Source organism: Enoplosus armatus, chromosome 2 (genome assembly GCF_043641665.1).
Source record: "Enoplosus armatus isolate fEnoArm2 chromosome 2, fEnoArm2.hap1, whole genome shotgun sequence".
NCBI classification, from domain to species: Eukaryota; Metazoa; Chordata; class Actinopteri; order Centrarchiformes; family Enoplosidae; genus Enoplosus; species Enoplosus armatus.
In genome coordinates, this window is record NC_092181.1 from 12,437,021 (window position 1) to 12,459,233 (window position 22,213).

General features: G+C 42.3%; 1 protein-coding gene across 1 annotated transcript in view; it reads left to right on the top strand.

Moving 5' to 3' along the window:
* ntn1a (netrin 1a) overlaps nt 1-22,213 on the top strand; it is a 56,634-nt gene that overhangs the window by 16,452 nt on the left and 17,969 nt on the right. The window contains exon 2 of the mRNA XM_070920248.1: nt 16,244-16,432. Within this exon, the coding sequence (XP_070776349.1) occupies nt 16,244-16,432 (189 nt within the window). The remainder of the gene's footprint in view (nt 1-16,243; nt 16,433-22,213) is intronic.

Below are 22,213 nucleotides of genomic sequence, written 5' to 3' on the forward strand. Positions count from 1 at the left end.
GAGTTTGCTCTCAGCATGTGTCAGACGTTTGCTTGCTCTGGCAGAGACCAGTCCTTCCCTCACTAATTGCCCTCTACCGATGACTAAATTACAATGAAGTTTTGGGTTTCTTTTCCTGCTTCTCCACTTCCCCAACTGTGTCCTTCCTGCCTGAGTCACAAGTGTCACATTTGGTTACGGAAGATATGAAGTGCTGCGATTTTTGCTAGAAAACAGTTTCCCCTCGAAAAAAAACAACAACCTTGAAGGGCTACTGTTCCAACATTGCAATTAGTGCGATGGATATATGTAAATGTGTGTGTGTATATGCAATGTGTATATGCACCGGCGTGTGTGCTTGCTTGTGTGCACGAGGGCCTAATTCGCGCTGAGCAGTAGGCACTATGCCACAGCAGAGAAGTGCAGTAAATGTGGTTCTGGAGCCAGTACAGTAATAACATCTCCGCTCCATCAGTGTCAGAAACAATCTGCGTGGACCAAACCAGCTGCCACGCCACCGTAATACACAGAGAGCCGTCTGCTAGAGCTGCTGCAGGGTGGCAGCACGCTCCTGTTTTTACACTAATAGTGAACCCAACCAAAACTTTACTTGAGTTATTGGCAGAGTCTTATTCTCAAAAGGAAGCTGCCTACTTAATGAAATGTGCTGAAAAAATGACAAAATAACAAAAACGTGATAACGTGGATCTTTTTACAAAGAAATGTCCAAAAGCTTGACTAAGACATCAAAGCAGAACCACTGAAACACGTGCATGTGATGTACTGCATGTACATTATAGTGTTTTTTTTTTTACTTTATTACCAAAATATTAAATAGAGACTTTACTGAATGTATTTATTGCATGTGCTGTACTGTTGTGTCATTGTCCTATGATATAGGATTGGTTTTCAAATGGATCCTAGAATGTAGTTAGAGAAAATGGCATTTAATTTATTTGTCCTGGCAGGCAGACCATTAATTCATTAATCATTAATTGACTGATTGGCTGAAAATGCTAGCTCTTCTAATTCAAATGAACAACAATTTGCTGAATTAAAGTCAGCAAATTGACAATTCAGTCATTTTGTAATGAAAGGAGCCAATCAGTCGTAATGCAATCAGTCGGTACAAAATCTGGAAATGGTTGTAGGTTCAATCACTTAAACAACATTATCTTCACATCTTTGATGATGTCTGCATATAAAAGGGATATCACCTGTTATTTATGGTTGCAGTGAGAGAGCAGACCTCCACTGTGGTGCACTGACGGAGCCCATTGTACATTTCTTCTTCTCTACCTACTTCCAGGCCTTCTGTCTGCCTTGTTGCAACTGAACTTTATACATACAATGACAGATCATATCATATTCTGCCAACTGTCAGCACGCCATCACTGTGGTTGTATCTGTGAAAAAGTGACTTACAGTAATAATCTATGGGGGTTGAAACTGGACACTGTACGTCTTACTGGTCTTAAAGATCAACTCACTGAGTGGAAGGACAGCACTAACTGTGTTCGATTCACATTTATAGCATCATGTTCCTGATGGCCTTGGATTATGACTAATGGTAGCTGCGGCTGAAACACAGCAAAGACTTCTTTTTAGAGCCCAAAGACAACATGGGACATAAAAGTGATGCATATGCATGCGCACACTCTTGCCACATTCTGATCCTTTTGATCCTCTCGTTCTCTTTGAAATGTGCTGCACTATTTGGCCTCTTTGCTCCGCGGCACCTACTGTAACTGTGCATGCTCTCACTTTCCCCGTATTTTCAATAGGCAGCCATATTCATATTAAGCTCGTGATTAAAGTGTACTCTACTAGTGAGTCTGAGAGATCATAAGAGCTCGTGATCAAGTCACAGAATTGCTGATCATTGCTAATGACTCATCATTAATCATATCCTGCAGCATGGCGATAACAGTGGAGTTCATCTTGTCACGCACTGGTGTTCACGCTAAGCTGCAAGTTGACACTCAAGCTTCTCCTGTGCACAGGTCATCTTGTTCACTGGCTCTGTATCCTGTAGTATCAGCTTTTCTGCTGCAGCCTGGCAAAATCTGTTTCTTTATGAGCTCGTCTCTCCACATGCGGCTCCGCTCTCGGCTGCCTCTTCCAAGAAAAACGGCTGAGACGTGACAGATGCGATGCCTGCCGCTGGCTTCACACTCCATTTGTGAGCAGAGCATCTAGACTTAGCGGACTTTAAAGCCTAGAACATGGCTGGAGAAAACAGGGGCTGCTACAGGGACAAATTAAAAAATAGTGCCGGACAGTCAGGAATTCAGGTTAAAGTTTAAGAGTGTGCCATTTTAAAAATGGATGAGAGCTGAGGACAATAGAAGGAGAAGGGGAATATGAAAAGAGGACAATAAATGTGTCATAGAAGTGAAGGAGCGGCGCTGTGGGGTTTCAGATTTATGGCTTTCAGCGGCTTCCCGCTCACTCCCTCCTCTGGATGGGAGACTGCAGTTGACTTGGTGGCAAGAAGTCAAAAATGTACAGTGCACACACACACACACACACACACACACACACACACACACACACACACACACACACACACACACACACACACACACAGGCCTCTTCAGCTACACTTCCCTCATCCTTCCCCCCACATGCTGCTGTCTGCATAAAGTCTGCCTTTGAGGCCAGATGCAGTAAAGAAGTGCGATATGTACTAAGATGATTAGTGACCCCAGGTTCTGATTTATCTTGGCTCAGACAATTAAAATGTCTCTCTGATTGCACACTTTGACAACGCAGCCTCTCTGTTTACATTCTCGCTTATATAGCTGGATAATCATGCACTGCTCCTACAGTACACAATGTGGTGTGTTTGTCATTTTTCTGACAAATGTTCATCCGGGAAAGTTTTTTTTATACTACCTATCGACCCTGCACAGTACAGTTTAGCTTCTACTGGAGCTGCAGTGTTAAATGCCCGTGATTTTATCAGGCAGCGTGTGGATTCAAACCAACCTCTGGTTTTAATTTGAATGGGAGTGGGTCAGTTTCTGATTCCTGCCAGCTTGTGTGTGTTAAGATCCCTTTGCGTTAAGAGTTAAAATACTGTCATTCAACAAGACAGTTTGGAGATTTTCCGCAAAGTGATGCACAAGCAAGCACGTGTAAAAACCACCACTGCGCACTGACACTAAAGCAGCCACAATTTCCACAATGAACTGCTGTACTCACTGTAATCAGGGCTGTTAAGATGATTTTCATTGCAACCTGGTCTTAAGCCAAAACCTGGCCCCTGACAGTGTTAATGGTAATTGGCGGGTTGTAAAAGAGCTACAAAAGGTCAGGCAGCTAAGTAGTGGAACTTCAATTCGTTGTGAGTTTCACCAGGACGGAAAGACACAGAGGGATGGAGAGCAGGAGGAAGAGCAATGTGTGTGTTTTTTTTTTCTTTTTTTAACGTCTGTCTAGTTGAGATTTATTTCTTCTCCATTCCATCTCGCCACTCCTCCATTCCCCTTTGTCACTAGATTAACTTGTGTTTCAGATAACTCAACTCCTCTCCTCTCTGTTTGACTGCCCAACTGAAGCCGTTTTCATGGCTTATAAATTTTATAGAGAAATTTGTCTCAACAGTCAGAGCACCAGTCGCTAATGACATCTGCAGCAGGGAATGCCAGGGTTACCCCCAGAGGAAAAAGGAAAGCAGGAGGAGGAGGAGGAGGGTCACGGCCCATTTCGGAGGAGTGGTAACTTAGTAATGGGGACTTGACAAAGGAATGTAGGGGGTGTGTGTGAAGGTCAAAGGTTTCCCACCTGCTTAGCATGGCCACGGTGCTGTGGTTGCTAATGGGCCTACAATGAAATAGTGTTGAGCAGAGCTTTAAATTAAGCATTTACTGCCCAGTGAGGTGAGGCCTCAGTGTCTCTGTGGATGTTTCTTTTTCTCTGATCACGAGCATCCTGAAATATTGTTCTACTGTAGAGAACTACTTGAACAAAAATTTATTTACTCCAATATGTTCTGAATTGTGTAGTATTCAATTATAGAGGTTAATGAAATTGGAGAAAAATTTTGAACACAAAATTTCTGAGCACTTTTTTTTGTCAGTGTTGGCTTGAATAGTTAGAACAAACATTAAATCTCAAGTGGTAAGACAACACAGATGAGAAGTCCTTAAAGTGCTCAGATAAAATGGAAATTTGAACATCTAGATTTCCAAGATGACTAGGCAGCTCCATCTGCAGAAGAAGATCATATGATTCGAGCGAAAGCTCCAGAACAGCTACTTAGTGGACCTGCTGTTTCCAAGGTCAGGAATGAACTTTTAGTGAAGTCACAAGAGAGAAATTTCCAGAAGAAAATACCTATATTTCCATCATATTTTAGACTCTTACGAGGAGAATGTGTCCAGATTGGCTAATGCGAAGTGCATTTTATTAGGGAGTGGAAACCATAAACGTTTACCCAGCAGAAAGAAATCCGAGAGAGCATTCCTATCTCATCCCTAATCCAAGACTCGTCTGCTTATCCTTAAGACTGAGTCAGTTCATTGTGGGAAAACTTTCCAAAGCACGGTAGGGAGCGCCTTCTCCCACAGGGCTCTTCTTCACAGACTGGAGGTAGAAAATGTGTTTTAAAAAAAAAAAAAGAGCCGTTATGATGGTTGATGAAGACATACAGTGTTTTTCCTTTTTCAGAATCACGAAAGGAGGAAACGCTCTCTGCCTTTTCCTGCCTGAAGGGCCAAATTAACTCATCTAATCTTCTAATCATCCAGTCTTCAAACACTGTTTATTTTCTCAGCTCACAGCCGCCAATCAGCGCTGGCCGACTGCATTCTGTTATAATGCGGCGGGTTTAAAATCTTCAGTTAACATTGTTGGAGCAGAGTGATTGCCTTAATTGCAGAGGCTGTGGGATTAGTATGAATCACAGTTATGGAGAAGCGTGAGCTAGCCCAGCGCAAGCTCTGTCTCATTGTCTAGCACTGACAGCACCGGCCCATCCCTGTCAGCCTCGGGGCCAGCAACGCACAAGACGACCTGCCAGGAGTTATGTGAACCCAAAACACTATGGATCTGCTGGTCCCATAGAAACCAAACTCGCGGAGTAAACAGACTGGAGGTGATATTTGACATGAGCAGGGAGAGCCCTTGTTTAGGGAAGATTTGGAGATCTGTCTCGCGTGTTTCCGATGAGCGTCCTCTCCGTGAAAAGCCCGAGTGGTGTTTGTGGATGTGTGAGGGTCTAGGCAGAGGAGACAGGGTTAGGTAATGGCTGGATGTAAAACAATAGAGAGCAAAGACTGCGAAGAAACCTTATTATACTTGGCTTTGACAGCCAGGTCGATGGCGAGGAGCTGCACTGCGGTTGCAAACCGTTGCACAATTGATTTACAGCTAATACTTGAGGAGGAGGAGTCTCAAAGAGTTCACACTGTGATTATCAGATCAGACACTGATGGCAGAAAGAAACGTCAGCCACTTGTTTCAGTAATCCGCCTTTACTTTGAAAAGGAAACATTGCGCCATCAGTCAAACACAATACATTTACACACCGTTCCCACTCATAGCCCCTTCAATAAAACCCCAACCTCTCTGTCAAGTGAAAGCAGAGATTTTTGGTCTTCCAGCTAAGGAAACTGTAAATCCAGTTTGTTCCAACCATCATCACACTCAGGAAGGATCTTTTGCTATCGTGCCACTGCATCCGTTCACACGTGGGGTTCCTTGAACGTCGAGGTAATACGGCTCTGCCAGCACTGTCAGCTCAGGTTCCTTAACGACTTACGCGTAATAGAAATGTACAGGAAGCATTCACTGTCTGAACTCTCTGGCAAACAGTATGCTATCCTGTTAGACTGTAGGATATTGTTAGACAGCGGAGCGTTGTTTGGACTCGACCGAAGTTTGCGGGGATGCTGCTCTGAAGCATCGCATCGCTCCTAAAGCTGTCAGTCCCTCACGCTATTAAGACAGCTGCTCTTAGTGGGCATTGTTCAGCGGGGAGCTATGGGGACCTGACAGGCCTAAGGAATCTTTTTTCACCCTAAAGGGCCTTTCACAGCTATAGCCCTGAATAGGACCTGCCAATGTCATCCTCCACCCATGGCATTTTTATGGCATAGCTGACATACACACAACACACTCTCGTCAGCCCCTCCGTGGCTCTAGCCGGGCTCCCTTTATTCCCGCACTGTATGTCAGCTGGTGTTTTCCCATAGACATGAATCGGAGGAGATCTTTTCCAGGCAGCGGCACTTTATCTTGGAATTACTCACGCAAACACTCACATGGAGACACACACTCTGAGAGCGATGGGTGCACACATAAAGACAGATGGGCAGAGAGAATCTCTCTCTCTCTCTCTCTCTCTCACGCAGGTGCACACGCTTTCACGCACACACACCTTCTCTCACACACACACACACACACACACACACACACACACACAAACTGAACTATACACACCACTCAGACAAAAGACCCTTGATTACTCAGCAAATGGATGCACCACTGATCACAGGCCAGCCCTTTTACAAACTGGCCTATTATGCAGTCTCAGCGTGGGGTGGAAGTGTTGCAGGGGCCCGAGGCAGTGTGGCTGTGGAGGGCTGAAGGACTGCATGTGTGTGTGTGTGTGCACGCACTAAGGCTGAGAAGTGCTCCCATGCTGCGCTGCCTAACGAGAGGGCAGGTCAGCCATTAAATGGGCACTAATGCGGGAAATTGGAGGCCATTAGGCCTTTCTTTGTTGTTATGCCTCTGTGTGGCTAGTTAGACTCTTGAAAAAAGGAAAGGCCTTATTAGCCCCCACATGAAGACAGAGGGGGAATATATGGGCCATTTAGCTCGGCATGGAGCAGGCCGGCCTGCTGCTGGAGACTGCTGCAGACTGTGAGGCCGTGTGCACACGAATGTAATCTGTAGAAATGGAGTTAATGTGTCAAAGTTTTTCAATCACATCTGTGTTTTCAATTTGTTTTCTAAAAGTTTGCAGGCTAGTAAGACAGAAGGGAAATTCTATTAGTAGGCATTTGTGTTTAATCTACAAACAAACAACAAATGGCTTTCTGACTTTTTCAGAAAAGAAGATATGATCAAACATGAGCAGGTTTCAGAGTAAAAAAAAAAATAGATCCCATGACAATCAGACATCTGAGAACACAATATACTCTTTTTCCAGAAAAGAAATATAAAATATAATATAGACCAACATTTTCACATCAGTTCATTATGTTGATTGGAAATGCCAGCTTTATCCAAGGCCTAAACCACAGAGAGAAGTGACGCTTTTACAAATGTATTTGATTTAGTGTAAACATACATGGTCTAAGTATCTTCTTGTCCTCTTGCAGTTGCAGCAACAGAAAATCAGCAACAGTGCAGTAACTGTGAAGATTGGGATTTTTATGAAGGCAGCTGCTATTGGAGTGTCTCTTATTAACTTGTCCAGGGAAGCTGCTTTGCTAACTGTCACCCACACAGGAAAATGAAAGCAGAGATCATAGAAATTACAATTAAGAGTAAAGCACAAGAGAACAAACATTAAAACATGTGGAGCGACAACAACAAATAAAAGAGAAAAATAATTCTAAAAAGTAGACATAATCATTGCAATAAATAATGAAACACCAATTGGGTTAAAAAAAAATGTATGCAATCACTCCAATCTGATTAATGCCGATTCAGTTTATTCAGTCTAATTGCAGCAAATATTTGTTTCCTGTACTTATATACAAGGGTACATTATATCTGTATGATTGCTGTGTGCTGAGAGGTGACGTGTAGAAGGAGCTGTATAGATACTGAGTTGTTTCCTGCTCTGCTGGTATTTACTCTGCTGTCTACTGTAAATCCGTTGCTTAACATTAACCTCCGCTCCTCTGCTAATAGCTTCATGAGGGATCCCTGCTTGTTCTCAGATAATCAGACTGCATTTTATCACCCACTGACAGAACATGCACCGTGGACTCTGCGGACCTGCACTGGGAATTGCATAATTTGCCCAAACATGAGAAAACATCTGAGTGTTAAATTATGAACTAAAGAAAGGAGAAATAAATAAACAGCTCGAGTGATATGGAAAAAAAAAAGGCCAGACAAGTGCGTAAAGGCTGCTTGACGGCAAATGGAATCCGTCCACTGGAAGTCAGTCCTCACCGCATATTTAATCTGCCTTTGATAACCCTGCAGGACTGATGAATATTCTGTGTGACGTGATATCAATTAGCCAAGTCTCCTCGAGTCAGGCCTGGGATTTAACAAGCAGCAGGCCGATCTCGCTCCCTTCCTCTGTCCACCTCATCTTTTCTTTTCCCAGCTTTTTTTCCTTCTTCCTTATCTCTTCCTCTATATTCTCCTCATTCTGTCTCAGTGAGGCAAACTGCTTATTAAAAAATACAGCGGCTGCAAAACATGGTCTTCTTTGGGAGCAGCTGAGATCCAGAGTTTAGCTGGGGTCATTAGAGACCGAGAGAAGAGGGCTGGAGGGTTCACAGGGGGCTAAAGTGCTGCGGCTAATTGGCTGCAATAAAGGAATTAAATTAGCCTGATATAATCTCTGCAGTGGGCTCCTCTTCCTCCCTTCCCTCTTCCCTCTTACCACTCACATACACACAGCCTCGTTCCCATCACCCCGTAGTTTCATGGCATTCCCAGGGTGCTCCCCCAATACACATCGACCAGGTCCACAACACCCAGAGGTGTTGACCTTAAACTCCCCACACACTTCATTCATCCTCCACATCACCAGCATGATATCTCTCTCTCCCACTCTTTTCTTTGTTTGCTCTCTGAATGCTTCTGAACATCTCAATTGTTACTTTGTGGAAAGTGTTTAGACCTTTAAGAATGAATATCTTTCATTTCAACACGTTTGTATTTGTTCATATTTGTTTTTGTCGCAGAGGAGTTTGGTCTTCCATTTTTCCTAATTTCAATTTCTTGCAAAACCCTGTCCTGTTTTCCTTCAGACTTTATTGATTTCTTTTTTTCAAAATAAGAAATGTGTGGTGAAAACATGCCACTTAGCAGCTATGTAAAGAGGAGCTGATTGCTTATTGAAGGAAGACTTCCTGTGTGTGTGTGTGTGAAGATAATTTAGATTTAGATTTAGTTCGATATTGTGTAATGTAATGTGTATTTTCTGAATTCTTTTGTACAGCAATTAAACATATTGTGGCAACAAATAATGAAAGACATGATTTAAAGAGATTAATTGAGCTGACATTGGTAACTGACATTTCTATAAAGCCATAATTGTATCTTAAGAGAACGTCAGTTTTGAACTGCGTTCTTCTATCATCTCAATCCCTCAAATGTCCTCAATTAGCTCTCACTTTATTTGGAAATTCCCGCCTTTATCATGCGAGTGTCTGGATCAACAAACACGAGATGAAAAGCAGTATTGTTCCAATTTATAAGAGGCTAAATAAACAGTTGCCATAAAACAGATTTATGAGTTGAGATGTAATAGAGCAAAATATGCACCACATCTTGGTTATAGAGTTAATGTAAATATTTCTTTAGTTTCTCATCTCTCAGTGTTTTGGTTAAACAGTTATTATCAAGGCTTAAATTAAAAAAAAAAAAGTCAAATTCCTCTGTTGTTTTGGGAGAAACAGTCATTATCAGCACGGGCGATTATTTCTTCATTGTGAAATTCCATCGTCACATCTTCTTCATTTGTGTGGTCCGACATCAGCTGAACAAGAGGCGCTCGAGTTACTCGTCACCAAGACAATGTTTTTAAATCACTCCTCCACGAGAAAATATCAACACAGAATTAATCTGGCCACAAAATGATTGTTTGTGATGTCTGCGCTCGAGGAGAAATCCCAGACATTAACAGGATAACGCCACTGTTGTTTTTTGTCACAATTGTTGAAGCGTCGTCCCTCTGGTTACTGAAACATCTTTCCGGCTGCTGTCTGTTTACAGTCAGCATGGATATAGAAATATCCTATCTCATTTATCACCATTCATCCCTGTACAGTCTAAAAAAAACTAGAAAATTTATTTAATTACAGCTAACATGAAATCAGAATTGGCTCCTCCAAACCTACATTAACATGATTTTGTTTTTTTACTGATGCTGCATTATGTAGCGTTCACCTTTTTAGTTAAGGAACCTTCGTTATACAGGACAGCAGTTCATTTAAAGCTACTGGAGGTAAAGTTTTTTTTTTAATAGTATCTATCTTCCTTTTAATGTGCCTTGTTGTCATTGAAAGGTGCTATACAAATAAACTATAAAAAAATGACAAAAACAATGTAACAGGAATTCCTTGGATTCATAAACATTTAATTAAAATTATTTTTAGACCTCCACAGCAGGAAAATGGGCGGTAACTTGTTTGTCCTTTAATCTGTGAAAAACAAACTACAACCAAACACAGAGATTTCCCTGCGTAACCTTTACGTCTTGTGGCTGTGTGTGTCACACGATCACACGCAGGATCTCTGAAATGGATCCATGTGGGGTTTTGTGTTGGATGCACATCTGATCCTGTGTTTGGTCATGTCAAGCAGCAAACCTCCCAAACTTTCCCGGCATGTGTGTGTTATGTTTCCCCATCGACCCCCAGAGAGATAGAGAGAGAGCAGGCAGCAGGCTGTGTGTGTGTGTGTGTGAGGGGGATAGAAAGAAGGATGCTTTACCGACTGCCATGATTTAATTTAATGCACCATACAGTATAAGGGGTATCAAGTTGTTCCCAGTATTATGGGGCACAGTTCATGAAAACTTTTGCAAAAATAAGTCATAGTGAATATTTACTACTTTGAAACTCTCTCTCTCTCTGCTCTCAGTATTTATTTCATTTTCTCTTGAGGGGGTTTTAGAAGTTAATCTGGTTACTTTTGGGAGCGCCCATAGGATTAAAAGTAAACTGTTCATGTGAAGACGCCCTTTGGTGTTTGTTTAAAACAAAAATGCGGTCCCCTGTGTTGGGTTCTGGTTTTCTGTCCTGTTTGGGTGAGCGGTGGAGGTGACGGCAGCAGGGAGGCTGACATCTCCTGAGAGCCGGTGAAAGATGAATCTTTGTCAGAGACTGTGAGCTCCTCAGACCTCACAAAAGACTAGAAATGTCTATTTGATGAAAATGTTGAGGACAGAGAAGACAGTAGTGTCTCAGTGTGACTACGTAAATGTCTGACATAGATACATGAGCCGACCCTTTTCGAAGTTTTCTGTTTATGTAGCTCTTTTTTCTTCATTTGTGTCTTTTTGTTCGGGTTAGTGAGCGGCCAGCAGCTACAACAACAACAAGCACGATCCAGCATGTTGATTTGGTGTGAAAGTGGCAGAGATCAGTTGCTTGAGTGTCTCTGTAGAACAAATCGAGGCTGTGGCCGACATCACTCAATTACCAGGCTTATCGTAAGTACGATGAGCTTAACCTCAACCGCCAGCTCTGTTGCTCGAGTTTTCCCTGTAATTAGCAGAGGGAAGGCTGCCTCTGTGCTGCTACGAGACTGAGGTCAGTTGATAGAGGCTGGGAACCGCTAAAAGAAACTAATTAGCCAGCTTTCCAAAGCACACTGTGCTGAGGCCCCCGTGTTTCCGAGGATGTGCGGGAAACAGCGACGCCCGATAAACAAATCGGTTTCCTGTTAAATTCTGCAGTTGGCGGTTAAAACAGCTGCAGGACTCAAAAAATGCAGCTTTTCGTCATTTCAGATAGTTCCACATTACAGGAGGTGTTGAAAAGCTTTGGGTAAGCTTAGCTTTATCCAGCTAATTCAATTACTCTTGTTTTAAAGGTATCAGTTCACACTTCTTTTTACTGCTCACCTGGGGGTGGTTACAGCCAGCCACCGACTCACTAATCCAGCCCGAAGCAGTTAACTCGATTGAAAACAGGCCTAACATGTTAGGGTGTCCTGTAAGGAAAGTGTAGTCTTTGTTAACATTAATTATCAAAATAACATTTCAGCCCATTATAATTTATACAGCTACTCAAATTGTGATAATATTAAAACATATTATGTTTTAACAAACAAAATGTCTCTTTTTTTCTCTCATTTGTGCATTTTATTCTGATATTTATAGTTATTTGAATTCTTCTGAGATTCCATTTATTGTTCTCATATTAACACATAAATGAAATGTTGAATCACAGGAAGCTAGGAGCCAACTCGACTTTAAAGTGCACCTGGTGTGTGTGTGTGTGTGTTGGTGCAAATGGCAGCAGTAGCTTTTGTTTGCTGTGAAGGTGTGTGAGCTGATTGCTTGGCTGAAATAAACTACAGCTCAGCTTTTGTGTCTGAAACCCTGAATCCTGCTGGTTGTAAAGAGCAGGACTGAGGAATGTTGCGTGCTTGTGTGTGTGTGTGTGTGTGTGTGTGTGCGTGCATGTGTGTGTGTGTGCACTGTTATTGCAGTGGCCCTCCTGAAAACAGATGGCAGGTATTTCAGCAGCAGCAGAGAGCAGTGTTTCCCGAGGTGTTCATTTTGAATGTGTCTTGGTGTCTTTTAGGAAAATGAAACAGAGGAAACTTCCACCTTCACTTCTAGTCCTGAGACATTATAGCGCTATGTGCTCTGGAACTGGGCTGTCGTGCCTCTATTTTTATCTCTTTTTTAGCCTGTAGAGGGAACCTGGAATGACCTCACCGGTTGCTCGCGTCAGTGTAGTCCAGTTTAATTCTGCTTCACCTCGAGGAGAAAAAAGGTTGCAGCTGCTGCTTCAGCGTAAATGCATGATGCAGGGATTTTAATAAAAAACCCTCTGTATCAACACTGTATCAAGCTTTTCATGGTGACAGAGAGGACGTGGTGTCGTTTAAAGGAGCAGGTGCTGTCGTTTTGATTTAGAAGTTAAAAGTCATACTAATCTGTGTTTTGACTCGCAGATCTCCTGCCAGGAGTGAATTTGTCAAACGGCTTTTGTTCTCTTGGCTTGACAAAGGTGTTTCCACAACACGACAAACTGAAAATCAGAAACAAACTGACACTCATACAAAAATATGTACATGTGGTTGATGGCAAACCCAAACGGGTCTATTTTTGAACTGTGAAATTCAGTCGACCAACCAAGTCCACCCATATAAAATTCAACAATTTACATTATAACACACATGAGAAGAAGTGATCAGAGTGGTCAACATGGTACATTAAAATTAGGTTAATTAATGCCACTCTCATTGATGGTTATTTGCTTTATGATAAGCACTGAATGGAGTATTTATCCACCTACATAGACTGCAATACCACCGCATCACTGTGAGCTGAATCTGACGCAAATATGAATACATTCAAATGAATAAACAGCAGAAGCAAAGAAGCCTCGTTGAAAGAAAAGGTTGAGAACAGCGGGTCCTGTGACTGACAGCATAATGTTATCTTTAAACACAAGTCGATTGTTTGCCAGATGGAGAATTATGAAAGGAAACAGGACATGAATGGATAACGCTGAGACGTCTGAATGACAAGCGGTTGTTTTATAACGCCGCAGGAAACCTGATAAGCTCGCGCCAGACAAATTGCATGTTGGCTTACAAGTCTTCAATAGTTTTTAATTAAATGTGCCTTAATTTGGACAAGGATGCGATGATGTCATTTTCAAAACAGTCTGTGCTCATGAAAGACCTGGAATTGTGCCAAAAATAAGATTGTCTTTTACTTTTTTTTCCAGTGTAGACGGTGTAAGGGATATTGTGTGAACAAGCTCACATCATGCCCAGTGTCAGTGAGTTTAGGTAAAGTGCTTCTCACTCGTCCCCATTATCTGACATAATACCTTATGAAGCACGATACCGTCCAACACAATGTGGCCTTCTGCCCCACGCCTTCACATCCAGCTTGTATACTGTCTCTTCTTCAGTATCCTACATGCCTCCCAGGACAACAGCATTATTCTCAGTGTAGTGCAGTGTAGTCCGGCAGGCTAGAATTCCCCTGTCTTCATTTAGGGAGGGTGTGAAACAATCTCTGTAGTGTAACAGAGACGTGTCTGCAGGTCTGAGGCCTGCTGTGCTCCTCTCTACAGTGATCATTGTTACCTGCAGGCGGGCTCAGAGATAGCTTTCACCTACTGTGGCTCAGAGCTGGAATCACAGAGAGACTGAACCTGCCCTTCGGCATTTTACGGGCTGACTGATTGACAGCCAGCTCAGTTTTTTCAATGCAGTGACACGGATCAGTTCAGAGCTGCCTGAGAGTCTAAGAGTTTAATCTATTGTGTTATCAATTGATCTCTGTGGCTGAAATAGATGCTGATTTAGTCACAATATGTTTATCAATGAAAGAATGCACTTATTTCCCTTTTGTGTGGAGAGACGCAAACTATCAGGTTGTGGCTATCAGTGGGCTTTAGGGGTTTTCCAGTCTGCTCTGCTGTCTGAAAGGCTAACAACATGAGTCATGCACAGGTGTAAATCTAGCTTAAGACAACAATGAAAACATCAGATCTGTGTCACTTCAAGGAAAGGATAGGTCTCAATCCAATCAGGGGAGTCCACAGGACACAGGAGTGAAGATGATCGTTTTAACCCAAATTTACTACTTCTTTTCCCTAGAAGATATAATGGGAATATCATCATCTAGTAGTCTCACGGCATTAAAAGATTTTTTTGCATTGCAGTCATTATATACTGAGGCTCAAGACCAACAGTGCAAAGCAGGGAGGGAGAGCAAGCAGAGACATATCACTAATTAAACCCCTGCTGTCCTGCAGGAAAGACAGAAAGCCAAGTCACCACTGATAAGGCACAGAGCTGCTAATGTGTGTGTGTGTGTGTGTGTGTGTGTGTGTGTGTGTGTGTGTGTGTACTGTATGTGTATTTTAGAAAAGATATTGTAATTAGGTCCTTGGAGTGGAGAGAAGGAGTCTCGGGGGTCCGAAATAGGCACACACATCCAGAAAAAAAACACTCCCAGAAATATAAAACACACACATCACTGAGAAGCCAGGTTCAGGGATGCTGAGGGAAGTGAGAGCCACCCTCCGTCTTCCTCCATTATGACGGGCAGATGATGAAAAGAGCTGTGTGAAGAGGTGGTGCAGAAAAACATGGACAGATGAACCAACCAGGGGACCCCAGTTGGACCCAGATAACCAACATTTCCATGCGTACACACAGATACAGTACAGTATGTTCCCACACACAGTAGAGCCACAAACTGTATCAGAAGTGTTGCTGTTAATAATGCATGAATGTGTCTGTGGTGGTGGTGGTGGTGGTGGTGGTGGTGGAGGACCGGTGTCTCGGACGGCCGTCCTTAATGAAGTTGGGCATGTCTGCCTCACTCTGCTGCCAGAGAGTCATGAATAAACATCAGCCGGCTAATTAAACTCAGCGCTGGCAACTGTACTCATCAGTAAACAAGCGGCAGCGAGGGGTCTCGCACATGCTCACAGGGATTTGCTGGGAATGGAGGAATGGTAATGCCAGGCCTTCACTTTCTGTTTAGTACAGTCCGGACTCTGGAGAGCAGGGCGAGGACCTTGAGGACAAGGAAAAAGGGAGCGAGGAAGTATAGAGAAGTGTTTTTGAGTAAGAGACAGAAAAAGACAACTGGAGAGAGGCAGGAAAAGGATGTTTGACCTCATTATAAGAAACGTTTAAAGTCTCTCACCTTCTCTCAGTAGGTATGGGGGCTTCGCCTCGAGTCTGACTTCAGTCTTGTAAAGACAAACAAAAGATCCAGTTATACACTAAAATCTGATTCTGATTGAGATGTCCATTAAAACTGTACATTCATATCAATAGTTTAATTACCATTGGAAATGATTGCAAAAGGCAAAAAGTAAATACAACCATAGCAAAAGTGGTTATTAGTTAACTCTCACAAGTAAGATTATCCCCATCATGACTTAAACTGACTACAAGGACATCATCGTACATGATGCCTGTAGGGTAATGTTAATACTTACTGACATAAAGACATTCATGTTTTTCATCCATGTCAAGTCAGTTCAGCAATGAGGATCAGAATTTACTGTAAGAAACAATATGAAACATTATTGCCGCTGCCCTTGAGTTCAGGTGCTCTGAGGGGACACCCAGAGGATTGTAAACTCTCTTAATGTTTTACGTACATATATACCTGCTCTACTCACCACATGCTTTATTTTGGTCATTTGCACAAACCCGTTACTTTACTGGTTAATCTCAACAAAGCTCCCTGGTTCAAGTGTAAGCTGCCACTAGGCTGCAATACAACATGTTTAATGCAGATTAATGCAGAAAATTGTTTTTTTTTATCGACAAGTGGAACAAATTCTGCTTTTATTTCACACTAATTTAACCGTTTTTGTATCCTGTTTTATTTCCTCCACAGCCTGCAACTGCAACCTTCACGCCCGAAGGTGTCGTTTCAACATGGAGCTGTACAAGCTGTCAGGGAGGAAGAGCGGAGGAGTCTGCCTCAACTGTCGCCACAACACAGCCGGACGCCACTGCCACTACTGCAAGGAGGGCTACTACAGAGACCTGTCCAAGCCTATCTCACACAGGAAAGCCTGCAAAGGTACAGTGCTCTGGTTCTGGTTTTTCTTTTCTGGACCACCACGCTCACCTCTCTCCCTCTCCGTGAGCAGTCATTTGGCTTTTGTAGACAACTTTACGACAACGTGATTGGAATTCCTTTATATTTTAAGATAGTAGAAGAGAAAATAAAATATCTCTCTTCAAAGACATAAATAGCAACACTTATATACTCAGTACCTCCACTACTCCGGTTGTTTAGGTCTGATGTGAAACAGTTTTAGATGAATTACAGGAAGTGGGGGGAGCCAGCAGTCTTTTCATTCCTGAGCCTGTCTCGCCCTCATCTCCCTCTGTCAGCGGAGATGAGTTGGGGGTCTGTTGGGATTGTGGAGGTCGTGGTGGTATGGGTGAGTCGGGATGGGTGTTCCCTCATCGACGGTTGAGTTATTTGGCTTCATTCGAGTGGGAGGGGAGAGGGGTGCGGGGATGACAGGACAAGCAAAACAAACAGAGCTGAGGTGCGAAGTGATCCCTGGTGCAGGCCAAAGACAAATGAGAACCCAGGAAGATCGGTGGAAGGACTGCAGGACGGAGAGGAAAGGAAAGGAGGAGACAAGGTGAAACTCAAGGTTCAAAGGGGTGGCAAGACAGTGAAAGATGGGAGGGAGGGTATAGAAGAAGAGGAAGAGAGGAGGACAAGAGGAACACGCCCCCACGCAGGTGTGCTCACTACTAAGTGCTGGATGAATCGCCTGCCATCAGCCCTCACCGTAGCTAATAAGGGTCAAAGAAAGAGAGGAGGAGGAAGAGGAGGAGGGGGGTGATTGAAAAGAGAGAGGGTATGTTTTCTCACCTCTTCTATAGCTGCAGGGAAAGATAACAGGAGCTGAATCCCTGTGCAAACAAGCCCAGAGACACCTCAGAGTCGCTCGGTAAAGATACTGCTCGCGCACACATGCTCAGAAATACATGCATACCTGTTGGAGGGGTTCAGGGCGCTCGCTTCTAAAGGCAGCCCATGAGGAAATATTAGCTGCCTGCTGACAGATTAAGCCTGAGTTTTCTCACATCATTCACCAGGGAGTAAATAAATAAACTGGCCAATCAGTCAGTTTGACAGAAGGCATGTCTGAAGAGTAAAACATCTGCAAAGGAATCTGATGTTCAGAGAAAACAATGATTTGCAAAGTTAGTATTTTATTCAGCTGTACTCATGATGAAAAGATATATGTGTCCTTAGTTATACTGGTGATCCTTCAGTTCTCTATTTACAGCATTTCCCTTTGCAGAAAGTGTGTTTGCCCACAAGGACATGCTTCATGCTGCTGTAACAAAAACATTTATCAAGTTAACGCAAAAGAGCGTCACACGTGTTGCATTTAGTCTCATTAAATTCCTGACACCCAGCGACCATATCAAGCACGTTTCATTCTCTGTCTGCATGAACACAAATTCATAACAAAAGCTCTCTGACAAATGCATCCATTTATTCACCCCTGCAGCCGCTCAGGAGCGATATTCTTAAGCTGACATTAACACCTTCCGTGGCTTTGGGCCCATTCTCCTGTCGAGCAGGAATGCAAACACACATTCATCACAGCGGGACGTTGTGTATCATTAACCCCGTCCTCCGCTGCCTCTACCAGGCCAACTAATTGTGGAGATTTAACCTCTTTTTTTGTTGTTGTTGTTGTTTTTACATCCCTTCTCATGTGTCCGAGACTTGATTCTTTCAGCATCCCATAACTCACTTTCATGGGGGTTTGTTTCCTGGAACAGAAAACGTTAGATGCCCTAAGGTCCTGCTGTGCATTTCACCACAGAAGTAAGAATTGTTAAATCCGTTTACTTGCACTTGAAGACAAAAGATTTACGATATACAGTAGACAAAATATTAATGTAGAGCATAAAAGCATAATAGTTTTCGCTAATAAGGAAAATCTGTGCCAAAATGCGGCACTTTTATCCTGTTCTTAAATTCATGTCTGGTAAATAATTTGATCCTATTTGAATTAGTCATTGACTTTGTTATTTGACATTACACCACTATTTTATCTAATGCCTTACAAATGATTAATCCAGCATATTTCCAATGATTACAGACTGCTTTTCATTACCTTACACTGATGAGTTTCTCAGTGAGCTAGACACTGAAATGAGCCTGGAAGTAAGCAGGCAACATTTGGGTCACCAGAAGAGAACAAATACACAATTGCTTTTGCTTTTGAACCAAATGAAAGCAAAAGAACATGAGTGAAAACCTCAGTTCATGTGACGATAAAAATGTTTTTTATACCATAGCTAGAAAACAGCCTGCCCGCAGTGAGAAAAATCTGTTTCCACTGATGTGGAAATCTGTTCTCATACGACGATGGTGACTAATTTGATGATTGTTAGGAAACTTTGGATAAATGAGTCATGAAGTGAAAGTCAAAACAGCGAGTCAGAAGCTGTGAAAAATGCACCTGGTATGGACCTCTGGCATGTGGAGTAAAGGGATCATGTATTGTACTTGTGCATCTGGATATGTGGGGCTGGCTCTGTATTTTATGTCTGTGTTTTAAGTTTTTTGATAACTAGTGCTACTGATCTGGAGCCTGACAGGAACTCTGCCGGCTTCATCTTCATCTGTCCTCTATGCATGGAGGCTGCTTTTCTCATCTTTTCTGACACTGTCGCTGAGGAAAACATGCTGCTAATGTGACATGCACATGCAACATTTAGTCATGTCTTTACACTGTAGTGTGTGTAGTTCAGTTTTCTGTATCTTTATCTAACTTGAATGAACTGTTTCTAGTTTCCTTGTATTTCTCAACACTCAAAAAGCTACGATATTGTGAATAAAACCTCAATCATTCTATGAATTCTAATACTGAAACAATAAGTTGATTAATCTATTAGTCAATCGAGCACCAATTCTGATGATTCATTGAAGATTTGCTAATTTTCCTTTGATTTTATGTATGAATATCTTTGGGTTTTGGAACAAAACAAGCAATCTGAAGACTTCCACTTGGGCTCTGAAAGCATAGCAATGGCCATTTTTCACTATTTTCTGACACTTTAAATACCAAAAATATGAACTAAATTAAAAAAAATCAATATTGAAAATAGTCAACTCTAATTCTTACTCTAATTATTCTGATCAACACTGATGTCATTCTCATTACTCAACATCAGCCCCGCCATGCACAATTTCACTGTCATTAACTTGTAGCCCCCAAAATATACAGCATCAGTGTGCTTTGTTAGCTCCAAGCACCCTTTCACAATAATTAAATATGATCTAATACAGTACTGTTGTTATAAGATAATGATAGTCCCACAGGCTCATAGCAGGAGTGCAGTCATGTCATATACTCATTACATCAGAGTCTCCAAATGAGTAAATACTAAATCATCTCACTCACACTAGAAACACTTCTCTCACTTCTGACTCCTTCACGTTCTCTGCTGTCTCTCACCAAACTGAAATCTAAACACATTTCATCATCATTTATAAAATTGTCAGTTTACCCAAACGGTTTTGTTCAATTTAATCCATGAAAATTGCCAGAGTTTATGCACCTCCCACCTCTCCCAGCCCTGTGTAATTATAAGCAAACACTGTCCAAGTTCTACTGAGGTATTCAGTTACATCAAAACAGACGTACAATAAAGGACCTGTGGTAATTACCCCAAGCTGACAAATGATACGAAGCATGAACTGTTTCCTTTGCCAATTAAAACATTTTTGCAAACTATATTTGGAAAGTTACAGATGAAGACTTTAAAGATGTGTGTCATTGTGTTGCATGGTCTCTCTCTCTCTCTCTGTTAATAAACTTACCACACACAGCTTTTTCCCTACGTCAAACACCTATATGTGCTGTCAAAGTCTTGCCCTGCCAGATTCTCTCAGGTTTACCACATCATAACTCAAGATAATTCAATGAAACTCAAACCGCAGAACTAATTTCTGTCCGCTCCTCAAGCAGCAAGAGTGCTGCACCGAAGTGACAGCAATTAAGAGGTTTGGTTATTTATTGAGCTCAAAGAGAGAGAGGGCCTTTCGCTGTGTGGCTTTTGGAAGAGAAGGAGCGCAGGGTAGGTCGAGGAGCACAAGAGTTTGCTTTTATATGCGTAATACAATCCTCCCCGAAAGCAGCTCATTTCCATGGGAGGCCATTACGAGTTAAAGAGAGCGGCGGCTTATCCGCTGCAGAGCGAGCCGTGCCCGGTGGCTACACTTACACGCCGAAATTTATAACTTCACCCCTCATTGAGTAAGTGTGTAAACACAGAGTATGTTTCAAGCAGCTCTTGTTTGTATCTTTTAACTGTTTGAAACCTCTGAGCGTGTTTGACAGAGAAATGCACGAGTTTAACTTAAATAAAGGTGATAGTGAGATTTGAAAAGGCCGAGAGACGCAGCACTTTGGGTGGTCTTTGAACGCTTCTGACGTATAACTGAGATAACAGACGTCACTCTAAAGTGATAGAGTTTAATCTGCTGTCTGTTATCCCTGTTTGTCACCTTCATACTGATTTTAAAAGCCTGTCTTAACTTTATTTTAAAAGTTAGTGATTTCCTCGAGAAGCCATGTTGATGCGGAGTCTACAGTACGGACGATGATAACTCCACGAGAGGCCAAATGATGAGCCCTGCTCTTGATTAGTGCTCCTCAGAGGACCATCTCAACTTAATAAAATCAAGCTTGAGCAGGACGGAGTTGGTTCTGGGACTGATGGATTGAATTCAGGCCTTCACGTTCAAATCCGAACATCAACCATCATATAATTACATCGGTCAGTGGGATGATGAGGAACATATTTTGCATACAGGGGGAAATTAGGCTTTGATTGAGGGATGGTCTGTTTCAATCAGAATAATATGCTAAAAAACCTACTCCCCTTTCCTCAGCATATGTCTTCCATTGTCTTTATATTGACCACATATAAAATGTTTTCTGCTTGGGATTTAAAAAAAATATTGTTTTTCATGACTTCATTTTTAGCTTTGGATTTCCATCAGGATGTGCTGATGTCTGCGTGTTTTCAATTACAACAACACACATGGGCAGTGTTGTGCGACAAACATCATTCACAAAATAAGCTCATGTCCGACATTTTAGTTCACTGTTCGGGCTGCTGCAGCCGATTATTCTGATCAATAAAATACCAAACGGCACAACAAGCAAGACACACCCTCTATTAGATAAACACGTCGTTTAGAGAGCTGTTTATGTACAGTGCAACAACCCAGTGACACTGTCTTTTTCTGCTCTCCAAAGATACTTGTGGAGGAGCAGAAACCTAATTATAATAGAACGCAGACTCGGGTAGCTTGGCTTCCATCCAGGGCCAACAAATTATTCTTATTGGCACAGAGCACACAAACCAAATGGGGGGAGCGGAGTTCAGACTTCAAACACCAGCTTTATGGTAAACGATTGGCAAAGTTCAAAATTCTCCCATTGTGCAATCTCAGACTCAGGCCTGCCTTTGAAAAAGCCTTCCACTCTCCCCATTAACTGAGAACATTTTTCATTCTTTTATATGCAACTCCCGGCGCCAAAGGCTTCTCGTGGCGTTAGGGATTCTGTCTTCATCTAGACAACATGACAGTTATACAGGACTAATCCCTTAGATTCAGTTCTATTATATATCTTTATATATACACACACACCTACACTTCTTGTTGTAAATTTCTGTCGCTTTTCCTCGCTGGAAGTGTTGAGACAGAAGCCTCTTGCTCTCTTGTCCCCATATCTCCCTGAGCCATCTGTAGTAGCCATGAAGCAGAGCACACAGCCACTTAACCGTCAAGTGGACGCACACT